Source organism: Phaseolus vulgaris, chromosome 6 (genome assembly GCF_000499845.2).
Source record: "Phaseolus vulgaris cultivar G19833 chromosome 6, P. vulgaris v2.0, whole genome shotgun sequence".
Taxonomy (NCBI): domain Eukaryota; kingdom Viridiplantae; phylum Streptophyta; class Magnoliopsida; order Fabales; family Fabaceae; genus Phaseolus; species Phaseolus vulgaris.
The window spans coordinates 5,042,611-5,060,987 of record NC_023754.2 but is presented as its reverse complement, the minus strand read 5'-3'; the positions used below and the strand labels follow the sequence as shown (position 1 = coordinate 5,060,987).

The 18,377-nt window shown below is 35.5% G+C and overlaps 1 protein-coding gene across 2 annotated transcripts; it reads left to right on the top strand.

Moving 5' to 3' along the window:
• Positions 1-9,530: 9,530 nt before the first annotated feature.
• LOC137830983 (protein ETHYLENE INSENSITIVE 3-like) lies at positions 9,531-12,723 on the top strand. Of its 2 annotated transcripts, none has more exons than XM_068638436.1 (2): positions 9,531-9,797; positions 10,422-12,723. In XM_068638436.1, the coding sequence occupies exon 2, from the start codon at positions 10,557-10,559 to the stop codon at positions 12,414-12,416; it is 1,860 nt and encodes a 619-aa protein (XP_068494537.1). In that variant the 5' UTR covers positions 9,531-9,797; positions 10,422-10,556; the 3' UTR covers positions 12,417-12,723. The 2 variants fall into 2 exon arrangements, with proteins under 2 accessions (XP_068494537.1, XP_068494538.1); XM_068638437.1 differs by having other exon boundaries at positions 9,788-9,897.
• Positions 12,724-18,377: the final 5,654 nt, after the last annotated feature.

The following is an 18,377-nucleotide window of genomic DNA, read 5'->3' as shown; positions in this document are numbered from 1 at the left end:
TATCAACAGGGGTACTTGTAGAAGGTGATTGAGAAGTCTATGATACATTAATCTAAACATGTGGCAACAACTTTGGGACACCCCATAACACTCAATTTCCCAAGTTTATAGTACTAAAAAGGAAATGAGGAAGACGAAGTCTACTCTATATGTTAATGGAGTAGGGAGCATTATGTAAGGGATGATCTGTAATAGACTAGATCTTTCTCATGTTGTTAGTGTTGTTAGAAAATACATGGTAGACCCTGGATAAGCTCATTGAGAGGCTTTGAAGTGAGTGTTGAGATATCTTAATGGAACAACATCGTCTAGTTTAATGTGTAAACGGTCTACCCTTAACAAAGTTGATATTGAGAGGTTTGTAGACATTGATTATGCTGAGAATGTTGATACTATAAAGTCATTTTCGGGGTATGTTTTTACATTGATTAGTATTGTAGTGTGTTGGAAATCCAATCTGCAATCAATGGTGACATTATTTACTATCCAAGCAGAGTATATCACACTTACAAAAGGGCTAAAGGAAGGAATGTGGTTGAAAGGGATGATTGGAAAGATGGATATTGTGTAGGATTGTGTGACTGTTCACTATGATAAACAACGTACTATACATCTAGTTGATCATCCGATTCATCATGAGAAGACAAAACACATACATATCTGATTGTACTTTGTGAGACACGTTGTTAAGTGTGGGGAGGTTAGAATCGAGAAGACAACCTCAAAGAATAATTCAGCACATGTGATAAGTGTCATATTTCAATAATATTTCATATTAAAAGATAGACACTTATGGATATTTATTGATAAAATAACTATAATTCAACCCTTAATTTAGAAGTTTAAACCTTTTTACATATTTTGTGATTATAATATGAATAAGAACGATTTATTCCCAAATTTGTGTTAATTTCAGGATTCTATTAGAAAATGGAGATCAAATGGCTAAAGAAGAATAAACAAGATGAAAAGGGAAAGTTGGAACATTGGAAACTTGCCCAAACTCGTCCAAGAAAGATCACTCCAGAGGAACTCGCCCAAGGCTCGCCCAAACGAGTTCACTCCAATGAAGTTGGGTTTTTTCTCGTCAAACTCTTCCAAGCAATTAATAACTCACTTCGGCGAGATGTCACTTTGCCAAAATCTAACTAGATTAAATAGAAGGCATGAGGCATAATTCTAGACATCATTGGAAGAATTATTCATGATTTTAATCCTTAGATTTGACTGGAAATTACTTTTAAGAATATAACCTAAATGATAATGCCTAATATATTTGATTGCTCGGAATAAATTTGAAATGTGAATTTCTTTATAACATATGTTTGAAATGATAAGGAGTTTTATAAATATGCACGAAATCGATATTTAGGAGACTACCTTAATAATTTCGTATGCGAGGAATCGATATGAATAATTTTTATATGTGCATCAATATCAATCAATATTGAATATTATAATCTTTTGTAAAAATACAAACAAGTGAGAAAGATGAACCCAAATCCCAATTTTTAGTTGACTCTTATAAATAATTTACTCTGCTTTATTTAATTTCTTGCAAATTGATACACACAACCTTTTCCAAACAAAATTTTATAAATTGTCTTATATTTAGTGAATATTATACTTGAGAATTCAATTGTTCCTTGTGGGTTCGATATTCGTCCTTAGGTACAAATTTATTACTTATGACATGGTACAATTGCCGTAAAATAGTCGTCAATGTGTGTTTACAAAATCATTGCCAAGGTTTAGGTTTAGCGTACTTAAAGCTGATTAAGTTTTCTTTTGAGGATTAAGGAATATGATGTTGGAAGTTCTTCTATGATTTGGAGTCTAGTTGGAGAACTGTGATGATTAGTTAAATCATGTATAATAGATTGTCTGCTAGTCAAACACTTAGACCATTTATTGTCAAGGAGAAGAAGATTGTCTACTAAGGACTATCTAGTAATGTTACAACGATTTAGATTGTCTAATACGTTTTGTTGTAAATATCTTAACAATTTTGTTTTTAACGGTTTGTTGCTACTCCTTAGTATAGGGTCTATATATAGAGACTTTTGGGGCTTAAATGTTACATATTGTATTGTGAGTAGACTTTGTGTATAGATCGTCTGAATAAAAAAAAATTAATCTTATTCTTGTGTTTTTTACTTTGTTATTGTTGAGAATCCAAAAAAAATTTATTAAAATTATATACTTAATATTTTTTATATAAATTTAATTAACTCAATCATTGAAATCTTATGATATTATTTTTATAATTATGATATCAAATTTTATAAAAAATTAATTTTATAGATGTTTTCTAATAATAAATATTTTCATATTTTCAAATATCATACTATACATTAAAAATTTCACAAGAAAATAAACTTTTAAATAATGTTGAAATCGTATAATTTCTTTTATAAATGATCTACCTAAGAATATGAAATTCAATGGTTAGACTGATTACATTTTATAAAACATTACTAAATATATAATTCATCTAACTTTTATACGTTATGATCAAACCATATGTATATATTCTTCTACTAACCTGATTGTTCTTTTCAAACCTAATTACGAAGAATATAAACTGAAGGTGTGGTTTATGGTCAAGACCCAATCATAGAGAAGAATATTTTTCAAGTTGGTCCCTTTCATAAAATTTGTTTACACCTTATTTTCAACCATGGCCTAAAACCCTTGTAAAATTTACAACATAAACATTAATGTATTCAAAGAAAAAAAAAATCCAAACCTAGGAATCATCAACCAAATGTTGTTGTGTCATGCAGTTTGGGGATTTAGGGATTTATGACATATAGTTGTGGCTGTAACTATTCTTATGAGAGTAATATTTTTTATGAGAAAAAAATTATATAAAATTATAACTAGTTTTTACGAGAGTGATAATGAAACCCGTGAACCAAAACCAAAATTGTCTTTAATCATGAAGCAGAAATAGGTACTGTGAGTTCCAAGAGTGGGAAGGGTTGAAATTAATGGAGAAAGATAATATTATCTCTTTTGTGAGTTAGTTAGTGAAGTTACTATTATATAGGGTTGTGTGGAAAAGACAACTAAAGAAGTGAAGGAACAACTAGGGTAGGTTGATTCTTAGTGTTAGAACAAAGTTTGTACGCATATTAAATTATAAAGGAGATATTTATATTTTTTTTTGGATACTTCTCAAAAGAAAAAAAAAAATATCAATCTAAAATAAAATAACTATTTTTTATGAAACTGGTGTCTAATGTGACAACCTATTTCTCTGTGTTTTGTATGCTCATGAAACACTGGATTTGTTGCAATGTATATTGTTGAGTCATTGTCATAGTATAAAAGAGATGGTTGATCAAAAGGAACTTTGAAATCTTGAAGAAGATAAGTTAGCCATTGAATTTGACATGTAACAATAGTCACTGCCCTGTATTCAGCTTCACATGAACTCTTTGATATTGTTCCTTGCTTCTTTGATTTCCAAGATATGAGGGAATTTCCAAGATACACACTAAAACCAGTCATCGATTGTCTTGAATCACTACAGGTGCCCCAATCACTATCACAAAAGGCTTTTAAATGAGCATAAGTGTTGGAAGAGAAAAATAAACCAAGACTCGAAGCTCCTTTAATATATATGAGAATTCTAATTGCTGCATCATAGTGAGTAATTCCAGTCTTAGTAAGAAATTGAGAAAGTTGTTGCACAAAAAAGGTTATGTCAAGTTGGGTATTACTGAGATACATAAGTCTTCCAATCATGTGGAATAGTCCTAGTGAGGTTATGTATGGTTGTTGCACAAAAAGGTTGTGTATGGTTCCTAGTGAGCCTCCCTCTTGCATGGGAACGCCAAGGTCGAGACAGAAGGTTCCCAGTTAAAATCCTCCCTTGCCTCTATACGGCGAGGACGAGGTCAGTTAATGAACCTCTCCCTTGGGTTAGAAAACCAAGATTGGGAACAATATGGTTCCTAGTGAGCCTCCCTCTTGCGTGGGAACGCCAAGGTCGAGACAGCAAGGTTCTGAGTTAAAATCCTCCCTTGCCCCTATACGGCAAGGATGAGGTCAGTAAGCACAGTAAACATCTCCTTTGGGTTAGAAACAAGACTGGGAATAATACGGTTCTTAGTGAGCCTCCCTCTTGTGTGGAAACGCCAAGGTCGAGAACAGAACAGTTACCAGTTAAAATCCTCCCCTGCATTTATACGGCTAGGGCGAGGTCAGAAAGAAGGACCTCTCCCTTGTCTTGTAAGGCAAGGTTAGTATGGTTTCCAGTTATACATCTCCCTTACCCCTATGTGGAAAGGTTGAGTCCAGTTAAGTGAACCTCTCCCTTGTCTTACAAGACAAGGTCTAGAACAGTATGGTTCCTAGTTAAAGGTATCCCTTGTCTTGTAAGACAAGGTCCAGAACAATATGGTTCCTAGTTAAAGATCTCCCTTGCCCTTAAGAGCCAAGGTCAAGAACAACATCTCTCTCACCTTTGTTTGGCAAAGGATAGGGCAAAGTAAGAGCTCGGGTAAGCACTGCCTCTACCCTAAGATGACGAAGAAAGATTAAGGTCAAGCGAGCGATAAAAAAAGCGTGCTACCTAAGTCAAAAAGGTTCTAAAGCGTTGTTAGACTAAGCAAGACAGGCAAAATAGCTAACAAAAAAAAGGAGCAGTTCAGAGAAAGCAGATATATATAAGAAACATATACATATATATTTACAAATGACAATTGTTCATCAAACAGATAAATAATTACAATAGAAAGAGTCACTCCTTAGCATTGACCAGCTGTCCACCAACAATCTTCTTTGACAAGTCGGTTTGAGAAAGATCTACCCCAGGCTGCACGCAGGCAACCTGGGCCATGACATCCTCAAACCCCGCGACATAGGCATCGACGACATTGTTGGTGAGCTCTGCCTTAGTCTGATAGAAGAGTTCATCTTTTCGAGCAAGCTCTTCCTCCAGTTTGGCAAGCCGCTCTTCCTGTTGAGACGACTTCTCCTCGAGCCTAGCCATTTTCTCTTTCGACTCCTCCACCTTCTCTTTCAGTCCAATAATTTCGGTACGGAGGGTCAAGACCTTGGCGTGGGCTCCCAGGGCTTCCTGGGACTTCTCGAAGAGGAGTTTCTTCACCGCTATCTCAGACTTACGGAGATTCGCCGCCTCCAAGTAAATGGCAGTTTCGCGGTGCTTGAGCTCCTTGATCTGAAGTGCATCTTGGCTAGCAGCCTCCTTCAACTTCTGCATCAGGTTGAGGCTAGAGACAATAAGGAAGTCCCCAAGGAACTTTGATGCGTGCTCTTGCAGGGGGTCCTCCTCCATGCTCTCCATCCTCTCTTGATCTTGGAAAGACTATAGGGTCGTTGGAGGAAAGCAGGCAGATCAGTAAGGGGCGCACCACGGTCGCCCCCGGAAGCGCTCCCCCCCCCCCCCCACCTTCTTGTAGCACAAGGGCACGAGGGGAAGAGGCACTTGGGGGGTGTTCCCTATAGGACGAGGCGCGATCATCCGACGTTGAATTCGCAGGCACCGCAACATTGACTTTCCTCTTCCTCTTGAAAACGAGGCTTGAGCAGGTGTCATTGTCTTCAGTGGCAGTGGCCTTAGCCACCCCCTTCTGCCTTTGATCTACGAGGGTTGGTGCAGAAGGGCCTGAGGTAGAAAGGCCTGGGGCAGAAGTAGCTGGAGTAGAGGCATCGACAGAGGAAAGGCCAGGAGCAACCTTGCGTTGAAGGGCCACTTCAGCTAGGTGCCTCCTCTTCTCGGCATTCAGTACCGTCCCTGCACCAGAAGATGAGATACATGAAAATTTGAATCAAGCAAAGTGCATAAAAAAAGAATCAAGCAAAGTGCACATACAAAGAAATACAAGCAAGAGCAGAGGCGAACAAAGTACCCATATAACCTTTAAGGGCCTTAGGGCTGAACTCAAGTTTGAGTAGCTCAACCGTGTTAAACGGTGCTTGAAGGCCAGAGAGGAGGTCGCACACCTCCTGTTCTTATGGAGGTAGGTCCTCGAGGCACCTGGGCTTCTTGAGTTTAGGTTTCCCCGCTCAGTATAGGGGAAACCCGTCCAAGAGGGTAGGGTCCCTCCTATTGCATCGAACCTTGAAAAAATGCTTTCTAGAAGCCTTTGTAGGACTGTTGGAAGAGCGTTAGCAGAACCCTCCCAGCAACTCCGTTGAAGCTGACCCACAACTTCTAGCCTGGGCTCTTCGCTTTAAAGAAGTATAGGAACACGTCCACTGATGGCGTATGGCCAAGGCAGTGGCACAGTATTGCGAAAGCCCTCACGAACGCCCAGCTGTTTGGATGTAGTTGGGCGAGGGCGACATTCACTTCGGTGAGAAGAGCTCGCTCGAAGGGAGTGAAGGGAAGGCGTAGGGAGAGCCTTCGAAAAACAATCGAGTAGATGAAGCAGAAGGGTCCCTCAGGGTCCAATGAATCGTCGGAACACTCGGGCTCACCTACCCTACAGGGCACAACCCTCACGAATTTATCATGCTCCTTCCCGAAGACCCGAGACTTATGACAGGTTTGTTTCTTCCTATAGGTTGCTATGCTCGCAAGGGAGGTAAAGCTGGAAGTTTCCTCTAAGAGGTTGTCGGGCGCCCAGCGGTACAAGGACCTATAGTCTGAAGGACAAGGAGTTGGGTTTGGTGTTGAGGGTGGAGTTAAGGTTGGAGTTGAGGTTGAGGTAGAGTTTGGAGTTGAGGCCGGAAAAGGATTCAATTGTGCCATCTCAAGAAGAAGAGCTAAAAGAGGGGAAAAGAAGAAAAAACGAAGGTTCAGAGAAGGAAGTGTGCGCACCCCAGAAAACAGAGAAATACGAAAACGATGAACATGAATCGTAAAGTGCAGAAAACATAAACAGGCCCAGAACAGTTATAGTAGATTATGAGCATCAAAATCATAAACAAGGGGTGATCATGAAGTAAAGAACGTACCTTTGAGCAATTAGGGTTCGAAGGGTCGTAGTGGTTGAGGAAGAAGAAACAGCGTTTGAGAGAAGAAAATGTCTGAGAAATGATTAAGTGAAGTAATGAAACAGTAAGGAGCGTAGGGGTTTGAAGGGTTTAACGTATACGAAGAAGTGCAAGCGACAACGAGCTTTAGCCGTTGATCTTGCCACGTGTACCCTGATTGAAAAAGTATGGTGAGACGTCACTTCGGTGCACTGTTCACGTCCCGTCACCCCAGTGCCACGTAGGTCACCGCAGGCGATCACTTAGCCTCTTCGCTGAAACAAGTCACAGCTTGAGCCTGGGGGGCCTGTGTACTGGCCAGACCTTGGACCTCAGCTGAAGAAGAGGTCGACATCAGACGTCGACATCGGACCTCGGTGGTCCGACAGTAATAATGGGCCACGTAAGTTGGGCCCTACAAACAGGTCGAGTTAACATGAGTTAACACCCAGATACCAGAAAGACCTAAATCACGAGAGGATCATGCATGGGGTGTGTATAGTACATTCGGGTACGACACAAGCAAGTGTTCCCTGGAGGCGCTAAGGCCCGTAAGGGTTAGGGTTTCCAGGGAAAGACTGCATGCATGACACATGAATAATTAGGGCACCCACAGAACATATGACGCCGCAGTGCTGGTACAAGAGTTGGTACTCTAGCGGCCATGCTGTTAGAAAGATTGCACTCCAGAAGAGGCAAGTCTTGTGTCACGGTTGCGCTAAGCTTGTGCAACGCGTCACAAGATGCCTCACCAGTAAACCCTAATTCCACTTAAGGAAAGATCCTTGACGGATAGGGAAGTTGACCTAATTACAGCCTATATAAAGGGTGGTAAGAACCCTAGAAAGGTACGCCGTTTCTAAGACTGAAACTGCTTTACATACTCATTGTTTCTTAGCCCAGTACAGACTTGATCGTCGGACTGCAATCAACAGGTAAGACCCCCTATGTTTCAACGGAGCCACCTTCAACTACCCAAAGAGAGAGCAAAAACCACCAGGAGATGGGACAACTCACCATCTGCCTTTGAAGTCAACGACGACTGAGTCAACCGACGAGAATAATTCCTGTTTAAGGCATGTTAAATTGATCACGATTAGTTAAATTAGAATTCGATCGTTGATGATGATGTGATAAATGTTGATAAACTCTTACGTTTTACTTTAATTAAAATACATATATACAATAAGATGATAATGAATTTTCAATACTATAATAAATTAAGCGAGTTAACGGATTAATCACGATCTTAGAATAATATTTTGTACCAAAACAAAATGACCTTTATTAAGTCCTTAAATTCCAAAAAAAATATTCAGTCATGGATATTGAGTTGCCTACACTCATGGAGTCTCGGTAGATGTAGGACAATTATAATGAAGATGAGTGTAGATATATAAATTGCAAAATTAGTTACATTGCAGCCATGTGATTTTATTGCTGAATCTTTATCTTATAATATATTAATGTGACGATTTTTAATGTTTCCTTAAAGAAAAATAATTTATTCTTAAATATGATTTTTTTGGGATTTATTTCTCACATATTTTTTTTAAAATTTCATTTTTAATATTTTAGGTTTTACTATTAAATTTAATCAGTTTAATGTTAAAAATTAATTAAGATAATTAAAGTAATAAAACAATTAAAATTATTAAATTAATTATATGATTTATTTTAAATTTTAATATATCATAAACAATAAATTTCTATATTACTTTGGTTAAATAATTGTTCCTTCTTCTAACAAAAACTCTTAATATTTTAAAAAGTAATTACATATAATTTTTTATACTGCACTTTTATTTTATGTATTTATCATTTTACACGTAAAAAAGAATTATTAATAAATATACTTAATATAATAGGAAAAAATTACTTTTATATTGAAAAAATTATTATTTTCATATGTTTTATATATATTACAAAAATTAATTCTAGAAATATAAAACACATTAAAAAAAATTACTATATTTATTTTTTTAAGATAAAATCATTGCCTGTGAAATATTAAAAAATAAATAATATCATAATATAAAAATTAAATTATAATATCAAAAGTAATGTATTAAAATAAATTATAGGTGTCATAGTAAATTATATAAATAAATGTGATGTTAAAAAGTAAATTATTGAGAAAAAAAAACACGAATAATATTAAAAACAATAAATATCACCGTTGATGATATATTAAAAATTAAAAGACGTAATTATATTGTTTATATAAAATAATTAATAAATTCTTTAAATTTTAATTTTTAGTTAAATATTTTTTATTATCTTACCTGATATTCTTACCATTTTAACCATAAATTAACTATAGTTCATAAGAAAATTTTAAAAAAAAACAATAAGAATATAAAAGATCTAAAATAACTAAAGAGATTTACGGAAGACATTTTATAGAAACTTACTTAAGTCAATAATTGATTTGAAACCAGAAAGGGATAAACTTAAAATGAGATGTATGCTATCAATGAAAATAAATAAATAAAAATAATAAGCTAACCATAATTAATTTTATTTTTCTTAATTCTCTAATCATTTTCATATTGGGATTTATAACTTAAAAAAGAGAACTCTTTTGACCATACACCAAAAAGAAAAATGGAGAAAGAAATAACTGACCTTTATTATAAAAACTCTTCCTCGATGTGGGGTTTAATCTACCAATAAAAACCCACCTTCTTCCCATTAACCAGATAATGTTCAACTCTGTGTCCCTTTCCCTCTCTCTTGCTTCCCACCTTCTCTCATGACAGTCCCAATACAAAGAACCTTCTTCTTCTTCTTCTTCTTCTCTTATTGACTCGTGGCCACCACAGAGACTCTCTCTGGTTCCTCTGGTAATCATCTCTACACTTTTCACTGTTAAACAGCTTCTTGCTATCTGCTTGGTCAATCAGATTCATGGGTTTCTGTTGTTTTGATTTGTGCTCTGTGTCGGTACTGATTTTGTTACCCTTTTGATCTATGAGGTTCCTGTTCGTGTATTTATTTAATCCTCGATGTTGGAACTTTTCTCCCTTTGTTAGCTTGCTAGTTTTGTGGTGGGGGTTTTTAGAACACCTCATCAATTCAACTTAACTTTTCGGTTTTATCTGAAAGCTGCAACCTTTTATGATGCGTTGATGAGAGAATCTTTCGAAATCATCATTTATTGTCCTTGTTTTTATAGTCACCTCATTTATTGTCTGTGCCTATGTTGCTTTTGTATCCCTGTTTGATTCGTTGAGGAATTGGATCTGTGGAAACGGTATAGCCCTGATCTATTAATTTTCAACAAGGTTTTAAATTTTGAGGTGATGATATGTTTTTTTAATTCGTGTTTTTAGCCTGGATTCATGTTCTAATTTCATGATGGTTTTAGCTTGGAGATATTTTGATGGTGTGATTCTCTTCGTCTAGAAAGTATTTGGTTTTGTGCCATATTGATTTTTCTTTGATCTTTGTTTTGTTACTGTTGGCAGGTGCAAAGGCCTTTAAAAGCTAAGAATTTGTGGAGTTGAATTGGTGTACAGTGCTAAGGGGTTAGTTTGAAATCCAAGTTGCTACTTCCATCATCAGAAGCTCACAGGTTGGATCCATATTTTTTTCCACGGAAAATGATGATGATGTTTGAGGAGATGGGGTTTTGTAATGATTTGGATACGATGTCTACTGTCCTTGGGGAAGAGGATATCACCGCCCGGCAAACTGATCCAGAGGCGATAGTTGAGGATGATTTCAGTGATGAAGAAATTGGGGTAGATGAGCTTGAAAGGAGGATGTGGAAGGACAAAATGCGTCTCAAGCGATTGAAGGAACAAAGTAAATCTAAGGAAGGAATCGATGCAGTGAAGCAAAGACAGTCTCAAGAACAGGCAAGGAGGAAAAAGATGTCGAGAGCTCAAGATGGAATCTTGAAGTACATGCTGAAGATGATGGAGGTTTGTAAGGCCCAAGGATTTGTTTATGGGATAATTCCCGAGAAGGGGAAACCAGTGACTGGAGCATCTGATAATCTTCGTGAATGGTGGAAGGATAAAGTCAGATTCGATCGAAATGGTCCAGCTGCCATAGCCAAATACCAAGCTGATAATGCAATCCCCGGGAGGAATGATGGATGCAATTCAATTGGTCCAACTCCACATACCTTGCAAGAGCTGCAGGACACAACCTTGGGTTCTCTCTTGTCAGCACTCATGCAACACTGTGATCCTCCTCAGAGGCGGTTCCCGTTGGAAAAGGGTATTCCTCCACCATGGTGGCCTAGTGGAAATGAAGAGTGGTGGCCCCAAATTGGTTTGCCTAAGGATCACAGTCCCCCTCCTTACAAGAAGCCCCATGACCTAAAGAAGGCATGGAAAGTTGGCGTTTTGACTGCAGTCATCAAGCACATGTCCCCTGATATTGCCAAAATTCGCAAGCTTGTGAGGCAGTCTAAGTGCCTCCAGGATAAGATGACAGCCAAGGAAAGTGCAACCTGGCTGGCAATCATCAATCAGGAGGAGGCCTTGGCAAGAGAGCTTTACCCTGATTATATCCCTCCATTAGCCTCAGTTGGAGGTAGTGGATCTTTGGTGGTCAATGATAGCAATGAGTATGATGTTGAAGGATGTGAGGATGAACCTAACTTTGATGTGGAAGACAGGAAACATGAGAATGTTCACACAACCAATCTGGGGATGGAGAGAATGAGGGGAACTCTGGCAGGTCAGCAGCCCCCTTTTTCAATCAAGGGAGAGGCTGTTACAAATTTGGATTTCATGAGGAAGAGGAAGGTTTCAAATGACTTTAACGTGATGGATATGAAGATTTACACATGTGAACAGCCTCAGTGCCCTTATAGTCAAGTTCGCCTTGGTTTTCCCGACAGAATTTCCAGGGACAATCATCAGTTGATTTGTGCATATAGAGGTCCTTCAGATTTTGGGGGTCCAAATTTTCATGTTAATGAGGTGAAGCCTATCATATACCCCCAGTCCTTTGTTCAACCCAAGTCTACTGCTCAGTCTGCTAACATGGTCCCGCCTGTAATTGATCTTACTGGGCTTGAAGTTTCAGAAGATGGTCAGAAAATGATCAGTGACCTTATGACTAACTATGAAACAAATGTTCAAGGCAACAAGAACATAAGTTCATGTAATCGCATCATGGCTGCAGAGAATTCCTGCCTTCGTCAGCATGGCATGCAGCAACCACATGACAACTTCATTCGTGGGCAAGGAATCACTATGGAAGGAAATATCTTTGATGAGCCCAACATGTCCAATAATCATCACATATTTGCTAGAGAAGAAGGCCAAATTGAGCGGTTCAAAGCTATGAATGCTCCCTTCGAGACCAATCACAACAACAACAATAACTTCAATTCAATGTTTGGGTCCTTTTGTGATTTGGCATCATTTGATTTCAAGGAGGACATGCAAGGAGCTGAGATGGATGGTATTCAGAAACAGCCAGATTTTTCGATATGGTATTAGTGAAGATGACAAGTGGAATCCGGAAGCTCATTGTCTACATCACAAACTCTTACTTTCATGTGAAGTTCCTTCATCCAAAAGTCTTACCCCAATTTTCTTCACATGTAATTCTGTATGTCTAGAAATTAGATATTCTATGCTTATCCTTTACTACAGGTCTAGTATTTGTTGCAATAAAAAACTTACATGTTCCCACTAAGTAGCCCCATCCTTCTGCACTCTTCTTTTATCAATCTACCCTGTGTTACTCCAAATCACTATTCTATGTAAGACTGTGATATAAATAAAATTTAAAGTTTCTTCCAAATTTTAGTTTGGCGGTTTGACCCAGTTGATGCTAAAATCATGGATAGGTGAAAGGTTTGTCCTTTATTCTGCCTTTTTCTTATTCTTATCCTTTCCCATGTGAAAATGGACCCCATTGCAGTTCTGACCCCATAACAGTTCTTTGGCTGATGCTAAGTTGAATTCCATTTGGATTGCTTCTTCAGACTGTGTGGTGGGGCACACCATTCACATCTTTTATGTGTCATTTGGGTTTTTCATTGTTCAACACCATTAATGTGCTGTTCAAGTACAATCTCATGGATAAACTTTTTTAGAACAATATGCAAGAGAAAAAAATAAAAATAATAGTTAATTTCTTTTTAAATCAAAGTTAACGTGTAAAACTTCTTTATAAATTTTATTTTTAAGCTACACAGATCGGTCGTAATTCATGAAGCGGATACTTTTCTTTAAATATATTTTAATGAAAGTTTTTAAAACTATTACTTATTGGAATGTTAAAATTTGTATGACTTGAATTTTGTGTCAAACTTTACTTTCTTGTCTTGTTGAAAATAAGTGGGTGTAGAATGGAACAGTGGCATGAAATTTAGTGAATAAAGTTTATTGGTTGAAAATGTGCTGAGGATAATAATAGCACGGGTTGAAAAAAATTGGGGAAGGTGGAAGAGACCCGTGTTGACTCAAAAAGATCTTTGGTAGGAAGAAAAGAAAATAAAGAAGAAAACTGTTCTTTATTTTCATTTGGACCAAGTATGGTTTGTAATTAGTAAATGGTGATGATAATAATGTTAAAACTTCAATTATATATATATATATATATATATATATATATATATCATTCTATCTTATTGACGAGGTCGAGAAAGATATAAATCAATATTAACAAGTTGTATCCCAGAACTAAATAGTTCAAAATTTGAATTCTAACGATGTTATTTGAATATAAAATATATTATTAAGAGAAAAATATCCAAATAATTAAAAAAAAACACTATCAAATTAATAATGATTTTAAAATAAAGAAACATATTTTTTTCTATAAAATTACGAATATTTAATTATGCTCTTAGTTTATATTAATTTTAATCCTCGTAAATTTGATTTTTAAAAAAGATTCTATTTTTTTAGTAATAATATGACATGCATTTTTGTTAAATGACAATTTTGTTATGACATACTGTTTGTCGTGTAAGATAAATGTATGTTAATTTACTAATGAATGGTCAAGCAAATTAATATTAAAATTTCAAAATTTATAAAAAGTCAATAAATTTTCTTGAAAAAAACTAAAACTAGATCATGTTATGTTTCCATGTTTCCAATACTAATAAACATCCTATTTAAATTGGTGTCGAGTTTCATCGCATTCTAATTCTTCAAAAGAGTGTTTCATCTCTATTGAACATGCATTCAAAAATAGGATTAAGGTAAATAACTAAAATGAATTAATCAAATATAAATGTATGTTGGAATGATGTTGAACTCTTTTTTAACTAATATTTTGAATTCAATGATATTAATTTTAGTTCAAATATCTCTATTTAAGATTTTGGTACCTTAACTAATAAATTTTAAATTGACATGGTACAACGAGCACCCTTTTAATTAGATTAACATCCAATATTTTTTTTAGTTAGATTAACAATGATTAACATTTCTCTAAGCACATATAGCTTTATTTAAAAACATATAAAGACCACTTACTCTCAATTGTCACATTGAAGGTGATAAGACTATTAATCCAAAGACTACTCATCTAATGGATATTAATACACATTTGTAAACCTTTCACTTAGTGAAATTGATATTTTAAAATGAGGTTCATATTTGTTCTTTATTGAGAGTAAATCTCCATTCATTCAAACTCTTTTGTTTGTAACTCAAGGAAAGATAAGATGATTTGTTAAGGAAGATGTTATATACCCGTGTAAGGAAAAAGTGATAGTCAACACTAATCAAAATATTTTTCTTGAAACAAAATTGAATATTACTCACTAAGAGTCAATTACTACAAAATAAGTGTTTATATTTATTCTATTGCATGTGTAGTCCGTCTCTACTATTTAGCATCGATACATGCGTCTTATGAAAATACATTGATGAGTTGCTTGGAACATCATCAAACATAACACTACAAAGGAAAATTCTAATTGGATAACACACATAATTTTTGTCTACATTTTTTTTATTAGACTAAGTACTTAGGATGAGAGATTTTAAGCTTTGGTCGAGGAAATCTTCACAATGAATCATATGACTTATGGTTCTTAAACAACCTTGCATTCCAAAAAAGAATAAGGTAATTCCATTTTCATTTTATTCATATTTTAAACATACTACGTTATAAAGGTTAAAATTGAGAAAAAAAGTCTTCTTACAAATTATGTGTGTAGCTCCATTCCAAACCCATTAAACCAAACACTAATTCAAGACTTAAACCTCAACATACCTAAATCCCACTTCATCCTTCTAAATATACGTCGTACATCGCTATATACAAATAAAAAATAACTATTACAATTTTTTTTGAAGTCCTCTTAAATCTTTCATATCCTAATCCAACAAAAAAAACTATTATCATACACTCAGAAATTCAAGGTTCCAAAGTTTGATAAATAAAGTGGAAATAGATGTAAAAAAATATTATCTCATCATGTATGATAGAAAAATGGTCTTATACGTTCAAGATAATAAGTTGTTGATTATTTTCTTTCAAGAAGTCCTTGTGGGACTCGTCTTGAGTTGGGACATAAACTTATGAACTTAAGCGAGGATGAATACATACTTGGAAAGACTTGACATAATCTTTTTTGAAATGATACAAGTACAACATAGGCATGGCTCCTAACCAGACTCAACTCAAACATGGTGAAAAAGAAAGTGAAACATTTAAGGAATATTTTTACACTATAAGAAAATCATTAAATAAAAATTAATTTATAAAAAATAATTAGTTATTATAGTGACTAAGTTGGATACTATTTTATCAAATAAACTAAATAAATACTAGTATCTAAAATAGTTTTTATTACTAATAAAAATTTATAAAGTAATTTCTAAATTGGTATTTAACTTAGCTATCAAGGTTTTAGCTACTGATTATTCAACCAATTTAGAAACTATTTTATAAATCTTTATTAATAATATAAATTACTTTAGATACCAATAGTTGTTCAGTTTATAAAATAGTATCTAACTTAGTTAATATAATAAATAATTTTTTTTTCTAAAATTAGTTGTTATTTAATGATTTTCTTGTAGTGTTAGCATTGAAAAATGGTACGTGCTTAGGTACAACCTCCATTGTCAAAAAAAGAAATGGTCATAATGTTCAATTGATATGCTCCAATCCCCTTTTAATGATAGAATGATTGGAAATTGTGTTTTCCTAGCTCGAGTCGGCTTTAGGGAAAGGTCTACAACGGTATGCGATGCAAGGTAGGTGACTTTGGAACACCCGGAGATGGGTAAGACGTCCCTCGGTACTCTCAGCTTGGATATAAGTCGAGCAGTCCCAAGACCATCATTTTTGTGACCCATTGTAACCGTCTTGTATCCTCGAAGAATTTTTTGGAAAGTAATTAATTTTTCCCAAAAACATGGTAAATCATTTTGGGATCATTGTGTTTTACTTGGGAAAAATGGTCCAATAAGTAAAGGGGACATAATGACGATTCCATCACCTCGTTTAAGGCATTCGTCAGGTAAATCATTTTGGGATCATTGTGTTTTACTTGGGAAAAATGGACCAATAAGTAAAGGGACCTAATGACGGTTCCATCACCACGTTTAAGGCATTCACCAAGATGTTTGAAGAGCAGTTTGTGACTAATAAGGTTAAACCTCCACAAATTGTTGACCTTTATGATGTTAGCACTAGTACAAAAAAGCACATTAACGATGATTGAAAAGATCATATAAAGACGATTCTCGAACTGTCGTTATAAATCAACTATCTATAACGATGATTTCAGAACCGTTGTTATAAAACCACTTTAACGACGATTCTAAAACTGTCATTGTTATACAAAATAACAATATTTTTTTAAAAAAAAATACACTTATAACGACGGTTTCCCACTAGAACCATCATTATAAATGCTTTTTAAAGACAGTTCTATTGGAGAACCATCGTTATAAGTGTATTTTTTTTTATTATTATATTTGTACTCTAATCTAATCCTACATAAAATATCAAATTTTCAGAACAATAATACATGTAATACCATAATTTAAATATATAAAAGTGTACAAAAAGTTCTATAAATATATGGAAAAGTTTGATATAATTCTAAAGTGTTATACATTAAGGTACATCCAAGTGAGTTTCTTTGCATTTGCACTTGCATTTCTTCCCTTACTCAACATGTTATATCCAAAATAAGTACTGAAATAATAAGATTTCAAGTTAGAACACACATAAGATTATGTAATGTAATATATGAGTAATAAATAAATTTTTGAATGTATAATGTAATCATAATGGTTTGATAAATCTCTAATTTATACTAGAAAACATCATGTAAAATTTCATAATTTTTTGATAAGTGTAAGTATGAGAACTAAAACCTCAAAATACCTAAAAAATACACAAATAATACTAAAAAATAAAAAAAATGATAGTAAATGATGGATTTTTGGAATTTTGGTGGGGCCAATTCCCTTTGGGCATGGCAGCTAGATTTGTTACCTCGTTTCGAACAACTTTCATTTTTTACGCGTCTCCATCTGACTTCTCTATCAAAAGTTATGATCGTTTGAAGTTTTGCCACAATAATTTTTGGTAAATCCAAATCTATCACTCTTCTCTTCAATACGAGAACTCCTCCATCAAATATACGCTAAATCAAGATCCCACAAAATTTTTTGGATCAAAAATCAATTTCTACCTATTTTTAATGAATTTTACAATATTTCCTTACGTTGTTCATCCCTTTTGTATCTTGTACTGACCAGTCCTCGGATGTCGTTGACCGCTAGTAATGATGGAGCCACGTAAGTTGGGTCCCACGAGCACGGCTAGGCCAGTGCCTCGCAAAGCACGTGAGCCAAGGCTGAAGAGTGGTTAGAGATCGATCACCAGGATGTGCTGATGTGTCCTCGTCAGGGTAGTGAGGGAGATGAGAGATCGGACATCGGTGACTCAAACAGTAGAGCTGGGCCACGAGAGGTGGATCCTAGACCATACACCGATTATCAGTTAGAGAGAAGCCTAGATCACGAGGGGTCGTTTTGTGTGGTGTGGATGACGCGTTCAAGCGTAACACGAGTAAAGAGCCACTGGAAGAGAGACGACCTGTGAGGGTCACGTTCCAGGGGTGAGATGCATGCATGGCACGTGAACAACTAGGGCACTCCCAGGACGGATGGCCCTAGAGATTAGGTGCACAAGTTGGTATCCAGGTGGTCATCCCGTCAGAGGTTGCACTTCAGTAAGGGAGCCTTACGCGCTAGATTGCCCTAAGAGTGAGTGATAGCGGCACTAAGACCCACCCTCAGTAAACCTAATTATGGTTAGCGAAATCAGTGGAAACCCTAGAGTATATAAAGGGTAGTATCAAACCTAATAAGGTACTCGCGATTCATTCGTAACAGTTTTTACACAGAACACACAGATACACATAAAGCTTTTTACAGCTTACATTGGTGTTTCCTAGCCCTGACTTGAGC